The following is a 20,057-nucleotide window of genomic DNA, read 5'->3' as shown; positions in this document are numbered from 1 at the left end:
AAAAGAATAAAACATACAAATACCACGTTTTGTGCTATTATAGCACACCATTAGTCTGTCTGACATAGTTCATGTGCCATGATGCACAAAAATCCCTCTTTGAAACCTGAGATGAATGAGCTCATTCATTACACCAATACAGCCCATCAAACAAGGTGAGCCTCTGACTGAGAACTTGAAATGATGCCATTAACAGAAGGCAGCATGATCAAGTGTCACGTGTCACTTTAATTCAGACAGAGTAACATTTTTGTCTTCAGTGCAGACAGAAGGTGCAGACATTACAAACCAGTGCCATGTCAAGTGTGACTGGGTCACACACTAATGCACACGAGTGTGAAATGTCTTTACAGTATTGCTATATTCACTCCCCTCTTCTCGCCCAGATTTACTGGAAAGATGCTCCCTGAATCGACTCGGTGCTCAAGAAGGGCTCATTGCATGTGCAAGCTGTATCACAAGTCTTGCTCTGTGCACTGATGGGACAACCTCACACACTGGCAGGCTTTCACTTGCATCTCACGCCTTAGCCTCTTTTCCCCCCCCGAGTGCCTTTCTGAGTTCCATCTGAAGTTTGGTCATATTACATCATTTTTAAATGTCCCATTCAACCATCGTTAGGAACCATGGCATTCTCTCAAACACAGAGAAAATGCAAATAAAGAAAAAGAAAAATAATTAACAGTTATTCGTGAATCGTGACTGAGATGCAGTTAGTCTCTGTGGCTGTGGAAGATTTGGGGATGCAACATCACCCGTCTATATCCTCATCATCATAAGCCCATGTGAACCGTCAGGCTGTGCTCTGTGTTCTTTTTCACAGCAGTCTGGTGGGCCGACGCTGGCCGTATGTCCATGTTTTAATCTCTTCCGTATCCCCTCTTCGACAAACCATCGACCCTCAGGTCTTCCTCATCACCCGACGGTTTTGCCAGGCGTGGAACTTGGTGTAAGCCATCTGCAGCATCTCCTCCAAGTGGCCTGTGAGCTGTGGGATGTTCAACAGATTTCATGTCAAGTCTATAGCACACCATTGTCATTGTGTCATTTTAGAAAGAATTACATACATGTTTGAGGCGCTCCAAAGATTTGGGTTTGGGGATTCCTTTATTGCATGGGTAAAAATGCTATATCTTTGGCCATCATCCTGTATTCTTACCAACAGTGACAAATCTGGGCCTTTCGCTTTACAGGGGGGGGGTGAGACAGGGGGATCCGCTCTCTCCTTTACTCTTCGATCTAGCCCTAGAACCCCTTGCAATAGGTATCAGGAGCCCCCCCGATATCAGAGGTATCAAGATAGGAAACCTGGAAAGCCGCGTTAGCCTTTACGCAGATGACACATTATTATACCTTGTGAATCCAGAAATTTCTGTTCCTCCTTTGTTAGATTTTATTGAAGCATTTGGCAAACTCTCTGGATACACTATCAATTGGGGTAAAAGTGAATTCATGCCTTTAACAGACAGTTTAGACTCTGATTTCCTCCTTGTCCTACCATTCAAAATTGTATATGACCACTTTACATATTTAGGACTTAGAATACCCCGAAATCCAAAACTTTTATATAAACTTAACTATGTCGACTTGGTCACGAAGCTCAAATTGAATATAGAGAAGTGGCGGATCCTGCCCTTGTCTATGGTGGGGCGTATCAATGCAATCAAGATGGTATCCCTTCCTAGATTTCTGTATTTGTTTCAGAATTTGCCCATTTTTCTGTGTTCATATTTTTTTAAGAAATTGGATTCCATTGTCCTTCCATTTATCTGGGGATATAAAGCTCATCGCATAGCAAAAGCATTAGGCCTTCCGGTATTTAGACACTGGGTAGCAAATGCCAGGGCATTGACATATTGGAAATTGGGACTTCCAGGTGACACACTGGCTAGTAATGCCCCCTTGTGGCTGAACATTGAAGCTACATTGGTGAAAAGTTCCTCCCTTTCTACTTTGCTTTTCTCCATGACTGAATCCCCAGGTAAATTGATTGGCAATAATTTTATTTTAAGAAACTCTCTCAAGATTTTGAACCAGATTAGAAGTGTCAACAAATTGCCAAATGTTTCTGTACACATTCCCATATGCCACAACCACATGTTTTTGTCATCTCAGACAGATGGGGCGTTTGCTGTCTGGAGGGACAGGGGACTTGCGACTCTTGGTGACTTATATATAGATGGTCAGTTCGCCTCTTTTGATCAGTTGAAAACAAAATTTAATATTCCAAATTCCCACCTTTTTCGTTACTTCCAAATTCGACATTATATTAAAGAAATAATCCCTAATTTTGAAACCTTGCCAGGGAGTTATCCATTCTATGAGCTCTTGCAGCTTCCTCCAGACTCCAAACATCTGATATCACGCTTTGTATATCTATTTACTACTCTTGTGCCCTCCAACCATTTGAAAGAAGCTTGGTCCGCTGAACTGGGGCTTGAGGCGTCTGGTGACATTTGGGCCGAAGCTTTGTCTAGAATTCAAACTTGCTCGATTAATGTCAGGTACAAACTTATTCAATTCAAGGTCATCCATAGACTTCATTACTCAAATACTAAATTACACAGACTTTATCCATCAGTGTCTCCAGTATGTGCAGAGGGCTCCTTATCACATCTTTTTTGGTTCTGCCCGCATTTAAATGAGTTCTGGCACAAAATATTTCAGTGGTTTTCCTGGGTCTATGAAAAAGACATTCCTGACCCAGAGCTAGCACTTTTTGGTTGTTCAGAAGCTGCTTTAAGCTACCCAGTAGAAGAACAAGCAGCACTGATGCTGGGCATGGTGGCTGCCAAAAAAATGATTTTGACAAACTGGAAGTCGCCTGCACCCCCGTTTTCAGAAATGGCTTAACGAAATGCTCATAATTATACAGATGGAGAGAATACGTTATTATAAATCCAAAGGGCCAAATAAATTCTTGAAAATATGGGGTCCATTTGTTGATTATCTGAAAAGATAAATAACCACCTTGTAATGTCACAACTCATGTAACCATCCTACCTTTGTTATGTATACCTGAGATTGTAACCTTCTGAAACATACCGCAAATTCAATCAGTATTATGTCTGGTAACTTTTTTGTTGTTGTTCGTCTCGTTTTGTTTTTTCTTGTCTTTGTTATTGCTGTCGTGGTCGTCACGTTATTGTTGTTTAAGTTTTATGGTTGTATTAATATAAAACAAAATAAAATATATATTAAAAAAAAAGAATTACATAAAGCACACTTTGGACTTACATTAGTGCTTAAATACTGCCGTTGAATCTTTTCTTGAAAAGGATGAAGCATGGTGATCTGAAATCTCTCCAGGTTTGACCTCATTTTCACCACCTAAATGAAACATACAGACCGAAGAGAATAATTGGAGTTGATTAGATTAAAAGTTGAGTTCAAAAGCTCTGAAAGACATGCTGACAAAAGGTAGTGCTTATGGGCAGCTAATTTCAATCATTGATTGATTGAATCAATCACTCACCAAACTGATCCTTGAACATCAACTATTTAGATAATGTATTAACAAGAGAGCAGCTTGAGTGGGAATGGGATGGTACTTACTACTCTCAACCCAACTCTTCATGAAAAAATATTACTTTCGCTTGATTAATTGCAGAGTTTCAGTTTGGAGTGTAAAACTTCACCTTCCCCGGCATCTCTCCCTGCTAAACAGGAACAAAATGATAGCCAAGACCCACTATTTGCCTTAATAAGTGAGATATCCCTATATGAGGGATCGGCCGAGCAGCATTTTGGTAAACAAACTGCGTCACTGGGTGGCAACGGCAATGGAAACCTATGGAGCCTGAGTTTGAGTGTCTGACTCTAGCCGGCTGACCGTGTTTACAATTTGAACTGCGACAGTTCACACAACTTTAACACAACATGCATTGCAAAAAATGACGTGAGCATCTCTGCATTCTTTCATAAAATCACACCACTCTGACATGTCCACACTTGGCATTCTTCTTCTCCATCCGCTTACATTGTGACCACTTCCAGATGTTTTCTTTTTAAGATTCAATGTCAATTTGAGGAAAAATGAGTCCAGACCATCACCTAATACATCCTGGCACAATGAGACGATCCAGTCACAGTGCAACCGAATTATACATCAAACTCTTGAGCTAATTCTGCTCTCACTCAGAATGTCAAAATATAAGCGATGTGATTGAGATATTAATGTTTGTTTGGCACAACTCATACTAGTTAACTGCAGCGGGGTTACGCATTTCTGGGTGGCAGTGACGTGACGTCACACTGATTCATCCTATTGGTGTGATGATAGTACTGCAGGCTTGTGATGCATAAGGTCATAGGTTCAAACTGAGTCCCTGCTAAAGGCAGCATACATGTCAGTGGTGGGATGGAGTGAAAGACATTGCAGATGCAACTTTGCAGAAGACGTCAGAGAGCTGAGCATGAGGACAGAGTCTTATTTGGTGGAAACGGTGTAAGCGTACCGTAGTCTTTAATCAGTGTAACACTAAGAACCATTCAAGTTCCTAAAACTACGTAGTAGAAATGTATTCACAATGGCTCTTTCAAAATTTTCAACACTAAATTTGATAGAGGGAAGGTGGGATCATAATAGTATTGTATGTGCTATTGGGCACTTTGTGTGCCCCCCCCCCCCCCCCCCCCCCCGCGCCCCAAACAAGACTGTGTCACAGGAATGGAATATTTAGTAACAAGACATTGAACTTCTTTGCAATTATTAGGATGAGAGTAGTCACCTTCTCCTCGAGGAACGGTGTGTTTACAGGAAAACAGGACCAGAAATGTCTCAACAACTCTCCAACAGCTGTATAGATATGCTTCAACTCTCCTTGAACCTCACTGGGCACCATCTCTGGCAAAAAACCCCAGAACAGAATGAAAACAAAAAGCAAATCATTAAGAAAATAATGATCTGGGTAAAGGCTCCAATAGGTTGACAATTTCAATATTGCATTCAGGATTAAACAGCAATTACTACTTGTCAGAATTAGAATCACGTTTATTGCCACAAAATGCAAATATTATATACAAGGAATTTGCAGTGTAGCGGTCATATCAATATTCAGATTAGATATTGTTTGTAGATTTGTAGATATTGTTAGGGAATGGTCCAAAAATGTTTGGACTGGAGTCTATTTCCACACAAATGCACACAGTCCCTATACATTTATAGTGAGACATGGATCATTGGATGCACAGGGAGCAGTATTGTGAGGTTTAACTTGAGGTTCAGTGTGTTTCTCAGGGGCATTTGAATAGCGCTACTGCCACCCTCTGGTCACCAAGCATCACAGCCATTACTATTAAAGATGCTAATAAACAATTGTACAAACACACTTACGATTTATGGCTTGCTGCGCTCCTGACTGCATGAGGATACCCCCATGAGAAAGCGCTGCAATGGCAGAACTAGCTGTGCTGCTGGACAACACCTAGGGAATATTGACGCAAATTGAACATATTTCAAATGTGCCCAAAATGTATATGGTGGGGTGGGGGGGAATAATCCTGCTTTGGGGTCAGAAATATAAGGTGGAGGATCTAACCTGAGTAAGCATGGGTTTGTAGTTGGCCATCTCATGTCGGATACAGGTGACAGAGTTGATGATGTCCTGGCTGGTGCTATAATGCTGGGACTGAAGTGGCACGGGACCATGAGCATACCTTAGAGACAACAAAAAGAGAGACGGATTGACAGACATTACATTAGAACACTTCACTTTAATATGAATGAATGAAATGAATGATGAAACTGTGCAGAGATTGAGTTGATAAAACAATCGTGCTGCACTAAGCAAAATTTTGTTTATGTAAAAATACACACATACCTGTCAGATTTTTTGAGGTTCAAAGCAACTGTTTTCGGCCGGTGTTCCTTCTGCAGGTCCTCATATTCTATGGCTTCTTGTAATTTCAACTGAGAATATTTAGCAGCAGAAAAGGTGACTGCAGTATTTTACAAAGAGACACACACAAAAAACTCTAGACGTACAGAAGAGCCACTATACCTTCTTAACAGGAGGCTGGAAGAAGTCTGAATCCCTCGAGTTTCCATCTGTGCTGCTCGTCTCACTGGCTTGGTCAGTTGGTGTGTCCCTTTCAAAACATGGTGCAGTTCATACAAATGAACACACTGAGTTGTTGATCATGTTCTTATTTATTTTATAAATCAAATAAGAAAAAGGACAGCACTCCAACTGGATGAATTTATTGTAGAGCCCGACCGATACTGGATTTTTGAAGCCGATAACGATATTAGGGAGTAAAAAAATTCCAATATCGATATATCGGCCGATATTCTTATATTATATATACCTACACAATATATTACACTTTTTTTTGCAATGATCCCTCAAATATCAAACACTTGACAAAGATATGACTTGACATGACTTGAGATATGTAATGTCGGCAGGACATTTTACAGCTTATCAATAAACTTTATTGTCCAAAATGACATCAATGCAATGAAACCGTAAACTTCACTGCGAATTTAATAATTATAAATAGTTAGAAATACAAAACCACAAATAGAAGAACTATAAATTATAACTTGAGTTAAGGAAAAAGATCAAATATACACAACATGCTGTCTAGAACTTAAAGAGTACAAAATAAAAAAAGATCAGCAATATCAGCATATATACATAACATATCGGCCGATAATATCGGTGGACCGATATATCGGTCAGGCTCTAATTTATTGCCACACAATGGACGTTTCGGGCAGCAGTCCTTCCGTCCCTTGTGTGGCAATAAATTAATCTACTTGGGAGTGCTGTCCTTTTCCTTATTTGAATTATAGTTTATTTTGGGGATCCAGCAGCACCCAGTTAGCCTACTGCAAAGTCGTGAGTTGAGAGCATTGTACCTGATTTTCTTATTTATTTTATGTAATTTGTTTACCCCCTCCGTGAGCCTGCGGCCAGCACCATGGCACTGTGATGGTTGAAACGCTTGATAATGGCCGAATTGCTGTTCTCCTTCACCGTCCTGTTAGAATAGGAAGTTGATGGTGTCATGGAAATTCCGTAGCCCTGTGTGACAGACGATGCCAAGTATTTAAGTCACCAACAAGAAGTGGAAAAATTATGTGAAACAACCAAATTATCATCTAGTCTGATGTGGCTGCTTCTGGCTCATGAAATCTCACCTCATCTAATGTTTTATCCTCCAATGAAAGGAGGTCGACCAAAGGATTCTTTACTCCTTGAACCACCATAGACTTCAAACCTGCATGAGATCGATATGAATCTTTACAACCGACAACACGGCCAGACTTGTGATGCAGTGGAAAATAGCCTTGCGACCTATCATTCACACCCGAATAAGCTTTAATAATCCTACCCTTTTCGTCCTGCTTGGCACATTCTGAGAAGATATCTTGTGTTCCGGTGTTGATGCGGTCTCTGTGAAAATAATGGGATTGGAAAAAGCGGGTCCAGAACTCCTTCTCGGTCAGGTTATGAGGCACGTTCTCACCATACTTCTGTTTTACTGCAAGTACAATATAAGTTGACAAAAAGTTATATTTAGCACAATCATGTATGCATCTGAAAAGGAGGAGCAATTGCACTTATCACAAGTGTAAGCAACAATGTGGAGTGCCGAGTATGCAGGTTTTCAAATCTATCAGGTGATTTCACAAAGTTAGCTCATCCCCTGTGGTTGAATGTAGAGTATTTGCACTCGATGGCACATGGGTGCCTATTCCTGGTCTATCACTGCTGTTAGCATGCATGTAGTAACTTCATACAGGGTTTCTGCAGGTTTCAACCAAATAAACTGTAAGACTTTTTAAGACCATTATGAATACAATTTAAGACCTATTTCACGTCCATACTGGCAAAAAAAGTATAAAGGATATGAAGGAAAATCTGACTTTGATGCGCCCAGTGTGAAACAATACTGGGTGATGGCAGGCATTTGCTGCTGGCTTTTTACAGCGGCTGCATGTTTCAGACTTCCCATTAGATTTGCCTTTAAAGTTTACACCCAACATTCCTAATGTCAGCATTGTCTTGCACAAGGTGCAGCGGGCTTCAATTCAAATTTGTTATTTTCAACTGGCTTCGACCAATCACTAAATTTGCTGTTCTCGAGCCAGATCTCGTTGAACTTGCACTTACCCGTTTATGAAAGTTAATGTTAGCCCACACAACACATCGCAACACACTAGCTGGGTGTGAACTCCGATTCTGACCGGGCTGCACAGTTTGCATAAGTGGTTTATTATTGTTATTATTATTATTGGTGGTTATTATTGGTGGTTGTTTCGCGCTGTCGTTTTGTTAGTGTGATCAACGCAATTTTCCCCCCAAAACACATTTTTTTTTATTTAAAAAAAATGTAAGGCCAAAAACTCAATTTGTTGGATTTTAGACTTTTTAAGGATCTGCAGAAACCCTGTAATAATCTGAAATAAGCAGAATAAAGTGGAGATGTAATCATTTACCTGCTGGGTACGTTCTGAAGATAGACTCAATAATGTCAGCAGTCAGATTGTATCTCAAGCCGTTGCAGCCATCTGTCTGAGGTCTAATGTCTGCCTGTAATGCACAAATGTAACTGCTGGGTAAAACAGAATCACTCAGAAGGGTGGATCTGATTTACATGTAAATGTGAGAAAAGTAGTATTACATTGCTGTCAATAATATCCTAGTTGAGTCCCAAGTGAGTGAACACCTCAATTATAAAGTTTGAGACAAGGTACTTTTCAAAAATCGAAGTTTAATTCTGTCGCCCTATCATTTTAATCATTCTAAAATCAATCTACTCACCAGAAAGGCTGCAGATATGCCAACTTCCTGTTTGTTGTTGGGTGAGTGGTCTGTGTTGTTTATGCTTAACCGGTTGGCCCAGAATTCTTCAGCACTGATCACCTGGCTTACCACCAGGTCTTTATACAACTGGAAAAGTTCTGGATCTTGCAACATTCTGCAGGAGAAAAATAAAGCTGTAACTTGTGATGTTGTGCGGAGAGAATAAAAGAAGTAGAGTCTGCACACTGCTTGTAGACTTCTCCCAGTAGATTTATTTAAGATGTTTTCCATAATTGGATATGTGGTAGAAAAGGATTGCAGTTACTACCTATTGACCTACATTACTTATTTGAGTGCTCTGTCACTTCCTGCTTCATTCTGAAGAAGTCGTTTGTGACCAAAACATCTTAAATAAATCTACTGGGAGAAGTCTACAAGCAGTGTGTGGACTCTACTTCTTTTATTGGTTACTGTCTTTCGTCCTGCACCTGTTCAGCAAGTGGATGTGCGCACTTTACTTTTTATCTGTTGTGAGGAGAGAACACAAAACTGTGTCACACCAGGCTGGGTGCAAAGGATGCAGGGTGCAAAGGATGCAGATTTAACAGTGTCACAACAGGCTGGGTGCAAAGGATGCAGATGAGATTTGAGTTGTGGAAAGGAGTGTGTGTCAATGCAACACAATAAGCACTTTTATTATTTGGTTAATCTAATTGTGATGGGCCTTCATATATGCCTGTGTAGGGAAAACTGTAATCTGAGACTTACGAATCTAACAAAACCAGGACATTTTCCAGAAGTAAACGTCCTGAAATTTGCATCCATGCCTTTAGAGGGAATCTTGGGAAATAATTAAGCCTCACCCCTTTTTCTCCTCTAATTCCTTGTTGGCCTTCTTCTTGAACTTGGGCAGGAGCTGCTGCAGCAGTTCCTTGGCAGCATCGCGATCTTTGAGTGCACTGCTCTCATTGGAAAAGTGGAATGTGGTGCTTTCACCGGTGTGAAGGATGAGCTGGAGCTGAATCTTGGCTTTACCATCTGGACTGATCTTCTGACCTGCACACCATAACGTTAGGAGACGTTACCCTCAGGCTCTGACTACGCGTAGTAAGAGCCCTCTTTTCATACAGCCAAAATTATTTAGGGATCTGTGTCAGGCATTAAACTCACCTTATAAATTTTCTGCACTTTGAAGTCACAGGTAGGGTCGCATGGGGCAACCTAATTATATCAGAAGCCTAGTTGCGCCAAAAAGTGAGCGGTTATTCTTTTTAAAAGACAAAGTTTGATGAGAATCGCCGAGTTGCCTGGAAACAGAGTCCACATGTATGCACACTGGCATCATTTTGTCTTCTACAGACATTTTGCAATGCATTTTAGACAGCCCCTGAACGCGCGACAGCGAAGACAGTCAGAAATATGGCAGATGTGACACATTGCTCAAATTGCCAACAACCTTTAAAATTGCCCAAAAGGGTACAATCGGTGGAAACTTTTAACATGCACTAGCCCAGAACCTACATTTATTTTCCACAGCGAAATCACCAAATGATGCCAGTGCGCATGCATCTGGACTCTGTTTCCAGGCAACTCGGCGATTCTCGTCAAACTTTGTCTTTTAAAATAATAACCGCTCACTTTTTGGCGCAACTAGGCTTCCGATATATAATAAGGTTGCCCCATGCGATCCTACCTGTGACTAAGGCGAGTTTAATGCCCGACACAGATTCCCTAAAGAATTCTGGCTGGGTGAAAAGAGGGCTCTTACTACATGTAGTCTACTGAGGGTAAGGTCAGAAGGGCAAGCTAGAGACCATCATCATGCAACACACTACAATCTAAGCAGCATCATATTTGTAATTTCACAGACTCAATCACTCACAGCGAATATCTGCATACAAGTGACTGACGCTGAAGCGGTCCTTGCCCTCTGGGCCCCAGGCTATACGTTCAGCCATCAGGTAAAGTGTGCCATCCTGTTTCCTCTGGCGAACCTTTTTCAGCACCAAAAGCACCTCCTCTGACAGTGATGCCATGGTCAAAACAGGTAACTAACAGGAAAGCAATGGAGAACAGGAAATAACGTTAGTGTTAATCTCTTGACATACCACACAGACATGTTAACACAATCTCAGATATAATGAATAAGATATTGGTCCGAAACGTGTATTGCACCTTAAAAGATATAGTCATAACACGCCCACCTAGTCTTTACTTGAGCGTCAGTAACGTAAAATAGCTTTATCATCGTGAAAAAAAAGTAACGTTATCTTAAAACGACACGTAGTAACAAGACAATGAAATAATCTGTATGAGACGGAAGCACGAAAGATTTAATCTGACTGCACAACATTCTAGATAAATGTTAGCTGCTTCTTATACTGCCATATCTTTTGCCAGCTAATGTTATCAAAACAGAGTTTTGGCTGTCGGTTTGTCATACTTACCAACTTAGCTATTAGCCTTTTAGCTAACGTTAATAGTCCGAGAAATTACTTGAGGGAGAAGTCGGAAATAAACTTCCTTTACATCTAAACCAATCGCCAGTACAACTAATACCTCGTTTTCCCTAAACACACTAGATGCAACTGCTTGAATATATGTATAAAAAATAACCCAATGCGTTATTTTAAAACAAAACTGCGACTACTCAAACACTGAGCTGCAGACGACTCCATCACTGACATGACTGCCAAGCTGTGTTACACCGAAAACGCGCCGGGTGGGACAACGAGCCCGGTTCCAGTCGGAGCGCTCTCGAAAAGATTCCGGTGAAGAACCATGTGAAAAACTGACAAAAGCAGACAACTGCTTTGTTTCCTTTATCTTGTTTCTGTTATATTGCATACTTTGTACCCTGTTGGTTTTCTGAGAGAGTATAAGCCCAGCTACTAGTGTTTCCTGTCTCTACCTGTGTTGTTGTTGTTTTCATTTGTTCCCTTTCTGTCTTTTTAAGAGAGAAGGCTTTTGGGGTGAGTCATGCATTCATTCAGTCAAGTCAAGTCAGGAATGGATAACGTCATCAGTGATTATGTCATCAGTGATGTCATCCTTCTTCTTCTGTGGTGTTTTATGGCAGTTGGCATCCTTTATGTTCCCTCCTGGATTTAAATCCATCCATTGTTTCCCTACATTCTGTCCATCATCCTCTTCTGGTCTCGCTCACCTCTCTCACGGAGCAGTCCCGTATCCTTCCTGCAGTTTTTTCGTGTGATTAACACGTCAATATTTTTCGAACCTCTATCAGTCAATGCAACCGTGCATATTGTACCAACGGCAAAGTTTCCCTGAGTATTGCGTTATTTTTCAGAAATTCGCTTCCGACGTGTAGCCTACTACACATCTGTTGCTGTGCTTATCAGGTGGGTAAAAATTCACATCGCAATTTCGTGTTGTATATTCGCATCGCTCTTGGTATAACAGCCTTTATTTTGCAAATCGCCCGTTCTAAATCACCCGACAGGCCAACAATGAGACACATGCTCTGTGAGATGGCCTCTAGAGGGCATAACTTTACTTTGGGAATGACCATCATGATCGTCACTGATGATGGGGTCATCCCTATGTTCCCCGGGTCCTATGTTCCCCGCTTTTCCCAAATAGGGCCCTATGTTCCCTGGGAGAGGTTAGGTTTTGGGTTAGGGTCTGGGGGAGGTTAGGTTTAGGCGTGGGGGGTGGGAGAGGTTAGGTTTTGGGTTAGGGTCTGGGGGAGGTTAGGTTTAGGGTTAGTGAAAAACGGGGAATATAGAACCCGGGGAACATAGACATGATCCCCTATGTTCCCTGGGAGAGGTTAGGTTTTGGGTTAGGGTCTGGGGAGGTTAGGTTTAGGCGTGGGGGGTGGGAGAGGTTAGGTTTTGGGTTAGGGTCTGGGGGAGGTTAGGTTTAGGGTTAGTGAAAAACGGGGAATATAGAACCCGGGGAACATAGACATGATCCCCTGATGATGATGATGTCACAATGTCTGACAATAATCAGTGTCTGTCACAAATGCACAGAGCCATTGTGACAACTCTGACTGGCTGCAGCTATGGTGGATTTGGGCGTGTATAGATTATTATTATTATCATTATGCAGGTGCACTGCCTATCGCCCTCATCAACAATCAGAAGACATCTGCCTGGCTATAGAAAGAACAATTTCAAGATTTTTCTATGAGGACCCTCACCATCCTGAAAACAGGGGTGGATGACAAGAATAAATAGACATTTTACATTTAGTCAATAATGGTTCTTCATCATTGCTACAACTGTGCTTACTGTAGGCTTTCACATTGTGGTTTTGTTGATAAAAGATACTCAGTAGTCTTTGATGTTCAGAAAGCCATTAACATGATCATCACATCAAATGCAGCGTATTTGTCATTTACAGTGATACTCTTACATATCCTTGAATCAACCAGTTCCTCTCTTTCTCTTCAGTCAAGATGGGCGGAGCGGTGAGTGCTGGTGAGGACATGACGAGTTGAGTGACAATCTGAAGGAGTTTTATTACATCTGCTTGGACCTGGTAGAGTGGGCCTTTTGTGCCATTGATCGGGCCAACTATTACCTAGATGAATACTGGGACCATGCATACAAAGTGACTGATGGGTAGTGGGACTAAAATTAAAGCCAGCACTCAAAATTAATGAATGAAGTAAGTGTTTAAGCACTTGTCCTTCAACAGTATGTGGTGGTGAATGGGCCAAAATTACAACATGTCGGGCACATAGTGTCAGTGGGTAGAGAGACTGTCCTTCAACTGGCCTGGCCTGGGTTTAAACCTTGGGGAGAGTAACCAACCACCCACCCTGCTGAAGTGTCCTTTAGTAGGACAATGAGTCCCTACTCGCTTCAGTGGAGCTGTTCTGTAGCAGAACCTGCTCTAATGTCCTGTGTAGGGATGCACCGATGTGAAAATTTTGGCCAATACCGATAACATTGCTGTTAGGACCGATAACGGATATTGACAGATGTCGATATGATCTGTATAAAAACACATTTCTGTGACAATAAAATTTGCTACATACTGAAAAACACAAGTCATGTAAACACTGAATTTGAACAAGTTATGCAGTTTTTTATTTCCAAAACATTTGGAAAAGCCCAGAAATCATAGATTTACCGCAATGTTTCCTCTCAATGTAAACATTTTGGCTGATACCGATAACCGATATTAACATTGCAACATCGGACCGATGCCGATATGTTAAAAAATGACTAACATCTGCCGATACCGATATGATTGCCGATATATCGTGCATCCCTAGTCCTGTGGAGCAGGGGAAGAGAAAATTAAATTTCCTTACAGGGATTAATAGAACATCACACAAAATGGCTTTTAAGTCTAAAGCAATTTGCAGCATATAAGATTATGGTCCCTTTGGGGGAAATGGCGGTGGATGAGACAAGTTATTCCTGACTCACCCGTTCGTGATTATGACACAGTAGTAGTGCACATTGCACAATGTGTTTTACAGGCATTTGGGTGTGAGAACTGCAGAACATTTACTATTGTTGTTGTTGTCGTCAGGACTTGGCGTGGCGGCATGGCAACATCCACCTGTCTGCTCCATGTATCTACTCTGAGGTTCTGCAGCTCCAACCTGGCTTCTCCTCCTCAACCTGAGCAGCAGGAATGGCTACCTCAGCACCATGCTCGGGCTTACAGTATATTGGGTAGGTGGTAAATGCAGACTTGCACTTTGAATGTTTTAGTATCTCAGTGCATAAATGTGTGTAAAGGCATCAATATGCACTAAACTATAATAGGCAAAGTCAATAGACTTTGGGCTATATCTTCCCAAAAGCGCTAATTTAGCGTTTGCGCTCGTTGCGCATGCCTGTGATAATTGTACTGGGCATTGGCTGCCACAAGCCAAAGCAGGCGTTTCAGCGCTAAAATGTGGTGATAGATGGCATTATGCTATCATCAGCAGCGTGCAATTACTTTGCGCTAAGAGCTTTGAAAAGGACCTCTTACGGGTGCCGCGTCTATGTGCAGACAGGCCGCAGTGCCGACTGGCCGCAATGCCGATAGCCCACAAGCAGAACCAGCTGAGCAAGGCGGTGTGCAGCGTGTCGGTGGACCGGCTGGAGCTAACCTCTCCCAGCCCCCATGCCTAAACCTAACCTCCCCCAAACCCTAACCCTTAACCTAACCTCTCCAACCCCACACGCCTAAACCTAAGGTCGGCATTGCGGGTGGTCGGCATAGCGGGTGGACACGCTCTTACGCGCAAATACCTCTCTGCGCTGGGTGTGCTGCACGGAGATTACGGCTGCGCTCCCAGCGCAGAGAGGTATTTGCGCAGTGGAAAGTGGAATTCCTTTTGGATATGTCATTACGCACAGCCTTGCCACGCCAAGACATCAAATTATGCTGCTAAAATTGGGTATTAGCAGATAATTCAGTGAGGCAATCAACTATAACTCACTGAGAAACCTTTATCACATCGCAAAGAGGGAAATTAATTGAGAAAACTTGTTGGACAATGGACATAGGCTATTTACCTTCATAAGCCGGAGGGTCGTTGGCAACACAGACGATCTGTCAATAACCTCTCTCTGTCCTCGCTCGAGTGAGTACACTCTATTATGCATGGAGAGAATTACAGCATATTGCATGCCTCGCGCAAACAACCATTGCGAGACGGGAATCTGATTGGTTTTGATTGACGTAATGCCCAGCCTTGCCTGGCCACGCCTATGAATAATTCTGGTAGTTAAGACCGCCCAAATCCCGTTTGCGCAGGCATTTTGGGGCGCAGATGATTTTGGCACGGCTCTAATTTGCGCTTGCGACACCTGCCGTGAACCTTTCCGCATCCCGGCCGAGAATTGCATTCCCAACATATTTCGGGGCTGTTTTAACTTAGAAATCAGGGAGGTCACGTCTACCAGACAATTATATCACTTTTAAACAGTTACATTTCTGTATAAATGATTACAAGTATGCTCCCGTGAGGTGGGGATGCTTTTTTTTGCTGATTGGCGGGGGAGCAAAACTCAGCAGAACACCTGGCGGACGGCGCAAGGTGGAATGCTATCTTCCCTGCCTTAAGGCAAGCGCAAACAGGTGCGCAAAGCGCTATTAGGGGATAGCGCCTGTCGGAAGATAGAGCCCCTAGCCTATTATACTTTCTCAGAACGGGTTGATATAGGGAAGTAATAGAATATTGGAGGCTGTCAGTGTCCGTCAACTTAGGGGGCGGAGTAAAAAACAGGAAATAGCCCAGGTCCATTAGATGGCGGTAATCCGACTATTATGGATGCCAACAGCTCAACAGTCACATGGCATTGTGATGTCACCTCTGGTTCCGGAAGAGTATTTCCCCATTCATTTTTTTCAATCACTTTTAGGAAAACCTTGATCTAAAGCGTTTTAAGCCTGGAACCAAGCCAACCGGCCAGCTAGAGAATCATGACCATAAAACATTTGATTCAGAGTTGAAAAAACAATGGGGGGTAAAAGTGCTGGTTACATGAGTGTGTACATAAAGGAAACCAGCTGGCCGTTGTGCATACTCCTGCCATCCTGACCCACGCACAGTCATTCAGAATACAACATGAAACATGCACAAACAAAAACAAAGACATATAATCATAGATCAGCGTGAGAATTTTAATCACAATGAAGACACATTTCTGAAGTTTGACAAACCTCAGATAATGGAGAAGGATAGCTTGGAGGCCCCTTACATATTTTTCTTTATCATTAGGCCATATTCAGAGGACTATGAGAAAATCTACAATCTAAATCTACATCTACATCTACAAAGATGACAAAAATTAAGAGCCTTGGTTCTTTTTTCTCTATTAAATTAGTCATTTAATGAAGCTTAATTTTTAATGTTTGCATTTGAAACATTTCACATGGGGTTAATCTTCTCACACTCCGTGGAATGGCAACCACACGTGTCAACTACAATGTAGGAGTGCATTATCTTCGTGCCATCAGAGCAGATCATCTCCACCTGCCTCTCGCTGGTAGTCATTTCAAGACAGCAAGAACATGAATGCATTAAGCTGTTCTTCTCTGCAGAGTATCTGTAAATAAAGACAAAGCAACAGCAATATGAATCCACTGTGAATGGAGCTGGACTAGGGTCAGTTTCAATCACTAATTAACTAGGCATTCCTTTCCAAATACACATTTAACAGGTACTTATAGAATGATTTAGGGTGAATTAGCCACCATAATCTTTGTTCAAAGTGACTGTAAAGCTTACATTGAGGAAGTCCCACAGGATCCCTGACAGGATGAAATGTCCACTGGCACAACTGACTTGCAGTAAATTGTACCAGGTGTACCACCAGTTGTACCACCAGGTGTACCAACAGTTGTAAAACCAGGTGTACCAACAGTTGTACCACCAGGTGTACCACCAGTTGTACCACCAGCTTTACCACCAGTTGTACCACCAGGTTTACCACCAGTTGTACCACCAGGTTTACCACCAGTTGTACCACCAGGTTTACCACCAGTTGTACCACCAGGTGTACCACCAGTTGTACCACCAGGTTTACCACCAGTTGTACCACCAGCTGTACCACCAGTTGTACCACCAGGTTTACCACCAGTTGTACCACCAGGTGTACCACCAGTTGTACCACCAGGTTTACCACCAGTTGTACCACCAGGTTTACCACCAGTTGTACCACCAGGTGTACCACCAGTTGTACCACCAGGTGTACCACCAGTTGTACCACCAGGTTTACCACCAGTTATACCACCAGGTTTACCACCAGTTGTACCACCAGGTTTACCACCAGTTGTACCACCAGGTGTACCACCAGTTGTACCACCAGGTGTACCATCAGTTGTATCACCAGGTTTACCACCAGTTGTACCACCAGGTTTACCACCAGTTGTACCACCAGGTTTACCACCAGTTGTACCACCAGGTGTACCACCAGTTGTACCACCAGGTGTACCATCAGTTGTATCACCAGGTTTACCACCAGTTGTACCACCAGGTTTACCACCAGTTGTACCACCAGGTTTACCACCAGTTGTATCACCAGGTTTACCGCCAGTTGTACCGCCAGGTTTACCGCCAGTTGTACCGCCAGGTGTACCGCCAGTTGTACCACCAGGTGTACCACCAGTTGTACCACCAGGTATACCACCAGTTATACCACCAGGTTTACCACCAGTTGTACCGCCAGGTGTACCACCAGTTGTATCGCCAGGTTTACCACCAGTTGTACCGCCAGGTTTACCACCAGTTGTACCACCAGGTTTACCACCAGTTGTACCACCAGGTGTACCACCAGTTGTACCGCCAGGTGAACCACCAGTTGTACCGCCAGGTGTACCAGCAGTTGTACCGCCAGGTGTAGTTGTTATCTCCAGATAGGTGGTGTTCGTCTTCTTTACACAGTTATGGCGAGGAATACCTGTGAATGATATAAGTATAGGTTTATTGAGATACTACAAAAATGACATTTAGTACTTGCCTGCAGCAGGCACACTGTCACTTCTGCCCATAAAAAGTTTCCTGTGTTTTCATGGGAAAACAACATTTTCGGTTTTGGCTTTAGTTTGATATGCCAATGACAACAGACGCCAAGTGAGTCCTCAAGTTTCACAGAGTCTAAGATCCTTCTTCACTGAGGCATTTTTCTTCTTCTGCGGTTTCACTATCTAGACATCGTATGAGTTTCCCATTCCCTGATTTTGTTTGTTTTTAATTCACCATCCAAACTGACAGATTCCAAGATCTCACATCTAAGTGGATTGGTTGATTAAGAGGCAACACGTGGCTTTTACAAGTTGTGAGTGAAGTTACAGAAATTGAAAGTATGGGAATCAAATTCAGGTGGAAATAGACATCACAGTCTATTGAAATGTAACATACAAATGCATAATAATGTATACTTTGACAATTTTCATGTAATTAACTCATACTTACAGGTTTTGCAACAGCCATTTTTGAGACTTTTTTCAGTTCCCTGTAATATAGGCAGCATGTATTACAAAATAATTTAGATATAAAGTCACACATCAGTTACAAAAACAACAATACATTATGCTCAAAATGCTTTAAATATTACTTTTTTTTTCAAATTTACTTTAGATATTAAGTCCCATATACTCACAGGAATGCAATTGTCAGGATCAAATTCAGCACACTCAATCTCCAATTCATGGACTATAAGCTTGTCCGTTGTCTTTTCGCATTCATACTTGGTACAGTTGTCATTTGGTGGTGACCAAGACTGTGAAGGCTATCAGAGGTGAAGAAGAAGTCAATTAATGAACATTGAAAATGTTTGACTGAACATTTATAGCGCTAATAACACAAATTAACTTCATGGACATGTGTAACACTGATTCTGAATCCACTTCTAGGCATTTCCATTACATTGAACTCACCTCAATAATGTGAGATGTGTTGTCTTTGAGCACAATAACACAACTTGTCTCTTTACACTTTCCACAACATTGTCCAGGGAGAATTTCATACACGGAGCCCTGTTTGAAAGAATGACACACATTAAAATGTTATATATTGATTCCATCTGTAACATAATTAGTAAACGGTAGAAATGTGGTAGAAATACCGCATCGTGATGCGAAATACCACATCGTGATTGTATGTCTCTGCCAATAAGTCAGCAGTCTACGTCCATGTCTGTACATGGGAGGGACTCCAACTGTACAACTAAATTCTACAGTTTGATTTGCATTCTATGATGAACATACTATTAAAACGCTGATAAATACTCAAATATTGCAATGCAAAAGTACCTGTGGACACTTGGTGGAACATTCCATGGGTATACACACAATGATGTTCAACTTGCTGTCAGGATCCTGGTCTTCACTACAGTGGCATTTCTCACATGTAGTTTTGGGAACCTCCACACCTGGCTATAAAAGATTACAAATGTATGATGATATGAAACAGCCCTCTCTACTAACATTTAGTTGTTTTTAATCGAGAATGTGTGAGTTTTGGGAAGAGCATCTGAAAATCAAGATTCAGGTGATATTATTATTATTATTATTATTATTATTATTATTATTATTATTATTATTATTATCATCATTATTATAGAAACAAGACATGACATAACACCTTATTGAACTTTTGGTACCCTGAACTGAGAGATTGTGTACAAGGAGGGCTGTAGCTTAACTTTGGATATGGTGCCAAAATATCAAGGTGACATTGTTTAAATATCTTTCTTTTAATTCAGATTTTGTGTTATTGAAAAGCTTTTAATTCAAAAGAAATCTTGCAATATGCATCTTACCTTGTACTCGGTACCATTGTAGACACAGACGCCTTTGGGCACTAGATAAAGTACG

General features: G+C 41.7%; 2 protein-coding genes across 2 annotated transcripts in view; both read right to left on the bottom strand.

Moving 5' to 3' along the window:
- Nucleotides 1-231: 231 nt before the first annotated feature.
- gtf2h1 (general transcription factor IIH, polypeptide 1) lies at nucleotides 232-11,431 on the bottom strand. Its single transcript, XM_083654529.1, has 15 exons — nucleotides 11,204-11,431; nucleotides 10,639-10,807; nucleotides 9,620-9,812; nucleotides 8,775-8,931; nucleotides 8,450-8,543; nucleotides 7,342-7,491; nucleotides 7,148-7,227; nucleotides 6,901-7,031; nucleotides 6,003-6,090; nucleotides 5,823-5,911; nucleotides 5,541-5,658; nucleotides 5,336-5,426; nucleotides 4,731-4,846; nucleotides 3,238-3,330; nucleotides 232-988 (listed from the first exon to the last, which is right to left on the bottom strand). Exons 2-15 carry the CDS (start codon nucleotides 10,790-10,792, stop codon nucleotides 902-904), a joined length of 1,641 nt encoding a protein of 546 aa, XP_083510655.1. The 5' UTR covers nucleotides 10,793-10,807; nucleotides 11,204-11,431; the 3' UTR covers nucleotides 232-901.
- A 4,909-nt stretch (nucleotides 11,432-16,340) lies between these two features.
- LOC310793391 (uncharacterized protein) overlaps nucleotides 16,341-20,057 on the bottom strand; it is a 28,782-nt gene continuing 25,065 nt past the window's right edge. The window contains exons 42-48 of the mRNA XM_083655206.1: nucleotides 20,003-20,043; nucleotides 19,494-19,616; nucleotides 19,119-19,217; nucleotides 18,842-18,970; nucleotides 18,655-18,694; nucleotides 16,969-18,139; nucleotides 16,341-16,786 (exon numbers count right to left, since the gene is read on the bottom strand). Coding sequence (XP_083511332.1) covers nucleotides 16,609-16,786; nucleotides 16,969-18,139; nucleotides 18,655-18,694; nucleotides 18,842-18,970; nucleotides 19,119-19,217; nucleotides 19,494-19,616; nucleotides 20,003-20,043 — 1,781 coding nt within the window. The 3' untranslated portion in view covers nucleotides 16,341-16,608. The remainder of the gene's footprint in view (nucleotides 16,787-16,968; nucleotides 18,140-18,654; nucleotides 18,695-18,841; nucleotides 18,971-19,118; nucleotides 19,218-19,493; nucleotides 19,617-20,002; nucleotides 20,044-20,057) is intronic.

The sequence above is a fragment of the Poromitra crassiceps genome (assembly GCF_964638095.1).
Source record: "Poromitra crassiceps genome assembly, chromosome: 18".
NCBI classification, from domain to species: Eukaryota; Metazoa; Chordata; class Actinopteri; order Beryciformes; family Melamphaidae; genus Poromitra; species Poromitra crassiceps.
The sequence above is the reverse complement of the archived record's forward strand: the minus strand, read 5'-3'. Positions and strand labels throughout refer to the sequence as shown.

Coding starts and splice junctions, on each gene's coding strand:
- gtf2h1 (XM_083654529.1), bottom strand. CDS start 10,792: ATGGCATCACTGTCAGAGGAGGTGCTTTTGGTGCTGAAAAAGGTTCGC. Junction 9,813..10,638: donor CTTGTATGCAGATATTCGCT/GTGAGTGATTGA, acceptor TATGGTGTGCAG/GTCAGAAGATCAGTCCAGAT. Junction 8,544..8,774: donor GCATATCTGCAGCCTTTCTG/GTGAGTAGATTG, acceptor TGTGCATTACAG/GCAGACATTAGACCTCAGAC.